The sequence below is a fragment of the Limulus polyphemus genome, unplaced genomic scaffold (assembly GCF_000517525.1).
Source record: "Limulus polyphemus unplaced genomic scaffold, Limulus_polyphemus-2.1.2 Scaffold1281, whole genome shotgun sequence".
In the NCBI taxonomy this organism is placed as follows: Eukaryota; Metazoa; Arthropoda; class Merostomata; order Xiphosura; family Limulidae; genus Limulus; species Limulus polyphemus.
Genome location: NW_013666891.1, coordinates 37,233 through 45,596, shown reverse-complemented (window position 1 = coordinate 45,596; position 8,364 = coordinate 37,233). Strand labels below are relative to the sequence as shown.

At 32.2% G+C, this 8,364-nt stretch overlaps 1 protein-coding gene across 1 annotated transcript in view; it reads right to left on the bottom strand.

The window, feature by feature from the left end:
* The window catches only part of LOC106462914 (leucine-rich repeat serine/threonine-protein kinase 1-like), a 257,033-nt gene that overhangs the window by 212,490 nt on the left and 36,179 nt on the right, over positions 1-8,364 (bottom strand). The window contains exon 4 of the mRNA XM_022390319.1: positions 7,252-7,292. Within this exon, the coding sequence (XP_022246027.1) occupies positions 7,252-7,292 (41 nt within the window). The remainder of the gene's footprint in view (positions 1-7,251; positions 7,293-8,364) is intronic.

Sequence of the window (8,364 nt, the reverse complement as noted above, 5' to 3'; positions counted from 1 at the left end):
GTATACTATTAAAATATGGATTATAAGCTATTTTTTTATGCTATATTTGTTGGTATACCATGAAAAATAGTATATTAAATTTTGAATGTGACTCACTAAAAAACCTCATGACAAGCACTGAAACAGATGCCCATGGTGAGAGGGTTAATTGAATATTTTATATCACACTAATCAATACTCACAGATATATATAGTTAATAGCCTAGTTCTAAAAATGTATTTTACCTTTGACTGCCACTGACAAAATATGCTGCACTTAACTCTGTACAATTTAGAAATGTCCCTATGTCTCCTATGTCTATAGCATATTATGATAATGTCATTGTTTCAGACATTGGTTACTAGGTAATCTAGATCTTTCAACTAGACTAATTTGGATACTTTGGTACCAAACCCTCGGCATAATGGTGAGTTTGTCATTCATGTAATATGGGAAGGTGAGAGGGAATTAATAGAAGAGGTAAGCACTTATTTAAAACAAACATGTTTTCTGTCAAAAATGTCACACTTAAATAAAGATTTAACTCTCACTACACAATATATTAAAATCCTCACATTGAAAAGAAAGAGGAATGGAAGCAAAAACTGGTACATCTCTCACCCTCTGGAAGAGGACAGTTTCCAAGAATCACTATGTTCCACATAATTGCATAAATGGACACATTGTATAGTTCCCAAAAATTACTCGCATCTGGTTGGAAAACATAACAATAAATAGGTATATGGCAGGTACCAGTACAAAAGAACAAAGCATAAAAAAATATTAGACATGATTTAATGTGGCTTTGAGCTGTAACCACAAAATATACACAAAGCATAGCAGTGGAAGAGGTATAGATGATGAAAGTCAAATTATATAAAACTCTGGAAGGTCATCTACATACCATCCCACAAAAGATTCTGCACAGATATCTTGGAAAAATCACAAGTGAAACAGACAAGTAACAAAGCAGATAAGCTAAGACAAAAAAAAACTCCCACCAAAGATTAGTGAAATCCAAGTGGTACACTTTACAGATGGGAAAATACAGCCAATTACTCAACATGCACATAATCAGAAAATCCATATATAATCCTACACTATGGTGGCCAGCCCAACTGTGATTTAATTTTTACTATCAGCATTGTGCAGTGTAGCATTTAGCTCGTCTGTCCTGGAAATATCTTTTCTGATAGCCATGTGCCTTATTTTTATCATCATAACCTGATCATAAAAAACATTAATTGAAAAAGATAAACAAAGATATTTCCAATCCAGCAAAAGGGGCTTCCACCATCTCTGGAACCATGGACACAAGATTGGAAGTTTGATGTTCATGGATGTCATAAAGGAATCCAGCTAAGGAATCTAACACAACCACCTAACACCTGCAGGTCTATAGACACAAGAATCACTGTCAGAAAAATTTTGTCTTAGTGAAAGACTTAGTCTGCAAAGAGTTTCATCATGTTTGAATTCTGGCAAGTACATAACAATCAGTAATGAAAGTGGATCCACTCAAAGAAACCAAGGACAACATTTAACTCTTGCCATGATGACATTAGCATAGTTAAATAACACCAAATGGTCTGAACTTGGAGTTTAAGTGGAAGCACGTTTTAAACACAACCCACAATTATAAAGAGACTAATAACAGAATGAAACTCTGAGACCAACATAGCATAAAATAGGTATCAGGCAAGGACCAGTACATACGAACAAAGCATAAAAATATATCAGAGAAGGGTTTAATATGGCTTTCTTTCAACTTTACCATCTTCAGAAAATACTTTTTTCTTTTTATAGGAGGTAGAGGGGTCTACCCCTGTCTGAATTTTAATGGAATTTGTCTCTTGATATGTGTGTGCGTGTTTTTTTATAGCAAAGCCACATCGGGCTATCTGCTGTGTCCACCAAGGGAATAGAGTCCCTGATTTTAGCATTTTAAATCCACAGACTTACTGCTGTCCCCCCGGGAGACCTCTTGGTATAAATAAATCCATATCATTTTGAATTTATACTGAACACCCATATATACTTAGAGTTATTGTTGATTTATTTGTAAACATAGTACAGGATTATCACTAACTTTGGAATACACTTAGTTTATTTTATACCCTATTTGTTCAAACATCAGTTCTAAGATAAGAATCATCAACTGGTAAGATCAATCTCTGTGTTAACCACCTGGAGCTTAGATGTATTTGGATGGATAAACCTATGGACAGGGGTCAACAGACAATAAAACATGGACCTGAAAGCTGCATCAAATAATGCCACAAGTACCGAGTAGGTTAACAAAACATCAAGTAGAGAAGACACTTTACCACACTCTATTACTAGAGGATGGAAATAAAATAAAAATTCCAAGTTACTAGTTATAATAATGGCTGGAGACGGCTTGAATGGGTAATGAAGAAAAGACTTTAATATAAGTTTTTCTTCATTACCCATTCAAGCCGTCTCCAGCCATTATTAGTCTCAAAGTGGGTTCCTCGTCATCGAATTACTGGTTATAAGTAGGGCTAATTGGCATATGGGCCTGTGCCAAGGAAGCATCTTGATTGTGGGAGGGTATCAATATATTCTATCAATGAGTGTTTATCCACTTTAAAAATTACAGTCCATTTTAATAGGCTACTGATCCACAGTAACTTAAATGCCTTGTTAAATTGGATAGCATTAGGAACTCGAGTTCTGAACAGTAAATGGTTAATATACTGCCTACAAGCATTAGGACAGTAAACACTGTGCCCAGAAGTGTGCATAAAGACTGGTATAAAATAATCTAGAAAACAACAAAAAGATAAAGATATTATTAAGCTAAAGCATAGTTTTATTGCCTTCAATTTTATTTGTTTAGAGAGCCATAAATTAAAAGATCGGACCCACTCTCCATGCTCACCTGTCACAAATTGCCAATAGTTCTCTCAGACGTTTTTTAACCAACAGAAGGCCAAAGTTTTAGTCTATCAAATAACATATAATATGCATTTTATTTTTATTTTTATGCACAAACTGTATACAGAATTATCTGTTTAGCCTCCAATTCAAAACTTTTTGCACAGTATTCACATCAACTATCTTAACTATTTTTAAAGGCTCTTATAGCATAGGTAGAAAGTCAGAAAAATTATGATAGTTATACGATAGTTTGCTTTCTGTGTGTTATTATTCTGTGTTCTTAGGTACATTATTTAATTAAATAAAAATTATCTAGCATAGTAGTACCATTAGTATAAAACGTAGGCTTACGTTTCTTCAACAGTCAAGAGCAAGAAAATAAGAGGACATAGATAAGTACTATATTTCTTGTTTTTCATGTGTATTCTTATTTATCATTATAAAAGTAACTAAAATGTAAAAATAAGAAACTTATGAAATAAGATTAGATAAGGTAAGATAATGAAATATAATAATAATTATTATTCATGAGGTATGCTTGCAAGCAGGTCATGCATTACATAATTCGATATAGTAACTTGAGCTGCATGTTTGCTGAGTGTTTTATGTTCTGGGAAAATTAGTCAGACCTGGTTCAAAGGACAGTAAAACAATAGAATTAAGTATAAATAATTTTAATTTCATGTTACAATCTGCAGTCATTCTTTTAAAAAAATTGTAATTTAGATTTATTTCATATTTTATGGTGGTTACAAGGTCAGTCAAATTGACTGAATAGGTATAAAGTTAGAGTAGAGAAAATAACAGATAAAATATTAGATTTTGCAGAAAAAAACTTTGATATTTATTTAGAAGGTTTTGGAGATTACAAAAATAACACTTCACAATTTTCAGATAAAGAAAAGTATTTTTCATTTTAACATGAAAATCACTTTACACTCAGAGCAGTTAATACTATGACTCCATATATTCACTGATACCTTTTTAGTAAAAACAGTGAATTATAAAAAATTTGATTTTTTGTGCACAAAAGGCTTGTAATGTTTACTGAAAGTTTGCAAAATTTGGTGAAGATACATAAAACATATTGAAAGTTAGAGAATAGAAATGTTGATGGTCCCTCTGCAGTCGAAAACTCAATCCAATCGAACCAAGCCAATAACAAGCATTAATAAATCAAATTTTGATATTATACAAGTTTTAATTTCATAATTTTATAAGGAAATATTTGAATAAATCCTCAATATCCTCTTGTATGAGAATTGTGACATTTGTTCCCCAGGTTTTTTCCTTTTTCTAATTTATTTACTACCTCTCTCTAAGGTATGGAAAGTAATATAAATTACTCATTATAATATTATTAATATAATGTCCAATTTCTATAGCCTTCAATTTTCTTTATTTACATAGTCAAAAACTTGAAAATCAGACCCCACTTGCCACATCCACCTGTTACATCTTTTTTTCACAAGTTGCTAATAATTCTCTCTGATGTTTTATATATCATTTTAACCAGTAGAAAGGCTAAGTTTTAATCCATCAAGTGGTGTAAAATGCAACATTGTTTTCAGTACAGAGTACTGTAAATTTCGTCTTCAGTTTCAAAGTTTATCCTGCAGTGTTCAGATCAAAGAGCTAAGAAAATTATTTTAATCCCTTCTTGTCTTAGTTAGAAAGCCAGTTAAATAATAGTTGAAAGATGTTGTTTACTTTACGTGTGATATTATTCTGTGTTCTTAGGTGCATTACTTAAGTAAACAAAAACTATTTAATGTACTACTGTAATCATTATAAAGAAAAGTAGGCTTAAATGCTATTAGCAACTGACAGCAAAAAAACAAAAGGTCATATGTAAATACTATACTCTTGTTTGTCATATATATATCATTTACTCATTATTAAAAACTGGAACTTATCAGGTTAGGTATGGCTAAATTCAGTAAAATAAAAAAAAAAATTATTCACAAGGTATGTTCACAAGCAGCGTTACATCATTCAATACAGTAACATGAGTTAATAGTTCACCGAGTTATTTACAACTTATGTGATGCGATAAATAGTTAGATACAGTCCAAAGAGCAATAAAACAATAAAATTAAGTAGAAAAAGATGTAGCTTGTTACAAGTCTTAAGCTATTTTGGATAAACACAAGTAGTTTTCTGTTACAATCTGCAGTAATTCTAGAGAGAAAAAAGCATAACTTGGATTTATTTTGTACTTTTTCATTGTTGTTACAAGGTTGGTCCAATCCACAGAGTCTGTATAAAGTTACAGTAGAAAAATAATAGATAAAATATATTTTTACTGAAAATTAACATTTTCCTCTATCAAAAATGTATTTCCAATAATACTTACTTCCTCTCACACTACAGCTTTATCCTGACGAAAGTTCCTATTCTCTACCCATACAAGCATCGTTATGAATCTTACCTCGTTTCCTTCGGCCTTTATACTCCACTATGTTGCCCATAGCAAGTTAAATCTTGTGATTCTCTCCACGTACATCAATGCACCTCCTATCTCAGATCCATATAAGCTCCCTGTTATTACTCCCAATTCACTTTTTCGAGACTGTCTAAAATAGCAATCCTAAACACCAGCCATAGTGAGGAGGAAGGGCATGAGAGTGTGAGGGGAAATAAGGATTATCAGAAATACATTTTCTATATAGGAAAATCTTAACTTCCAAAACACACTTACCTCACTATAGCTACAATCCCACATTGACAAGTTGAAGGGGGGAGTGAGAGTAAGATCCACACTGAAAGCATCTGCATAGAAAAGAGGAGTGCAAAAATGAGATATAGTAGTAGCACACTAGTGAGGTCCACACTACTTTTAGAACAGGTGTGTTCTTTGCCCAGACAACCTGAAGAAACAGAGGTTACCCGGCCTAACTCCCCAACCTGATAAGCAAGGCAACACCTCCTGCCTCCTGAATTATGAGAAGGATGTGGAAAAAAACTATGTCCAACCAATAGCATAGAAATTGACACTCTGCATGTGTAATTACAAGGAGTCGAGAATCCTCTTTCATGATCATTGAAATAAAGATAATGTTCAAATAAAAGAGCCACACTAAACTCAACCAGAATTACAAGGACACTCCCACATAGGCTGGTTCTGCTTCCACCACACATCTGAGAAAACCATCCATAGTTACGAGTGGGAAGGCTTCCAGCTTTGCCCTCTTCTCTGTGAGTGGAATAAAGAGTTCATACAACACTCATACATCATTAATTTGTGAATTCGTGTCCTAAAAAGTCTCTCTCTCTCTCTCTAGTTATTTTTTTTTAGAGAAGAAAACAAACAACTAACTCAAGACCCAAGAAGACAGATCTAAACAAAAACAAAAGAAATCATATGTATACCAAAAGCTATGCAAAACTGAAAAGAAACCTGCAGCCAGCAAATAAAATAGTCATCGTAATGTTCTGCCATTGAGAAAAAATTAACTGGAAGTAATAATGAGGAGCTTATATGCGGATCTGAGGCAGGGAGCGTATTGATGTAGGTGAAGAAAATCACAAGCTTTAACTTGTATGGGCAATATAGTAGGGTATAGAGGTTGGAGCAAGTGAAGTAAAATTCATAACAACACTTAGGTGGGCAGAGAAGAGGAACTTTCATCAGGATAAGGCTATAGTGTGAGAAGTGGTGTGCTTCGGAAAAAATGTTTGATATTTGTTTAGGAGGTTTTACAAGTTACACAAATGAAATTGGAAATTTTTTACATGAAGAAAAGTATTTTTAATCTTTACATGAAAATCACTTTACACTTGGAGCATTCAACACATTGACTGTATCTTCACAGACAAGTTTTTGTCAAAATAATTAATTACAATATCTGATTTTTTTTTTTTATGTACAAAAGACTTGTAATTTTTGCTGAAAGCTTGCCAAATTTTGTGGAAATACATGTAACACATTAAAAGTTATAGCATAGAAACTTGTGGTTACTTTGTAGTTACAAGATTGGTCACATCAACTGACCCTGCAAGGAAAGAGTTAATAAGGTGACCACCTACAAATGTAAGTCATATTTAAAAATTGTGTATAATTGCTATAAAAAAATGGATTTCTAATGAAAAAGTTAATAAAATAACTTTTTGGAACTGTCTTTCTTAAGAATGATTGATATTTAAGTTTATATTTCATGAACTTCTAAATGCATCGTTTGTATCTGTAGAATTCCTCTGCATGAAATGACTCGTTAATGTAAATCTTATAAGCACTACTGATTTAGCCTGCTTGTAGTACATTTAAACTGTAACTATAAAAACATATATCTTCCTTTAAATATGCTTTAAAGTTAGCACAGGTAATATTTATTTTTTTAAATAAACTCACATTCCATTCTCCCTACCTTACTGTGGTGTTTTGCTCCACATGCAATGTTTGGATTGGCTAAGGAGAAAAATTCATAACAAAGATTTAACACACAATCTTCTTGGCATGTTCTCTTAAAATGAGGTTTAACACAGCTATTTAAACATTTATACTGTCACAAGAATATACTTTATACTTACACCTTAATCACTCAGCTGTCTAAAACAAATACACAAAAACATGACACTGTATACTACATGTGAAACTAAAATTATGTCTAATTTATTCATATTAAAAATAAAGATAATTAAAACTTCATACTCTTTTCATTTTTACCAATACCATTTAATTGTTGTTGTCAAATATCCATACCCATATTTTTGTATAATAGAATATTTGAAATCCTTTACACAATCATAGAATTATTACAGAGGAACAACTGTAAAAATTATCTGAGATAACCACCGATAATGACAAAACCTCAAAAAGTTATAAACACTAAAAGGAAATGAGATCAGAAAATGTGAAACATCATTGTAAGGTAGTAAACTAGAACCATCATGTAAATGATTAAAATCACAATAATTGGAGGTTTAATAAAGTTTACTTAACAGAGTTGTAATAAAGTATGTTTCAATTGCAAATGAAAGACAAAATTATTATAACAATGGAAATAAAATTTTACTGACATACATAAAACACCAGCATGTGAAAGCTTTTTTGAAAAAAAAGTATCAAATATTTGTGCTACAAAACAGACAATACATAACATTGTTCTAAAATATGTTTTCTTCAGTTTTGGTTCAAAAAAAGTCAACCAAGCAAACAACTTAAGTTCTCCTAGTTGTGCATGGGTGAAACCAGAATTACTGCAGGAAAGATAGCTGTAATTTCATTTGTGATATTCCAAACAAGAAAGCTATCTTTCCTGTCTGCAAGTCATGTAATGGCTCAGGCCTTCCCAATCCCTTTGTTGATGTGAGAGCGGTCTTAGATCACATGAGTGAGGTGTCTGCCATAAGCATTCTGGCTTTGTTTATGTTTTGTTTGTTTTTTTGCGTGTGTGAGTGTTTGTATAACCCTATCCCCACAAGTTTCCTTCACTGTGCATGATACAAGGTTTTTTTATGTCTTACATTCAAAATTTTAT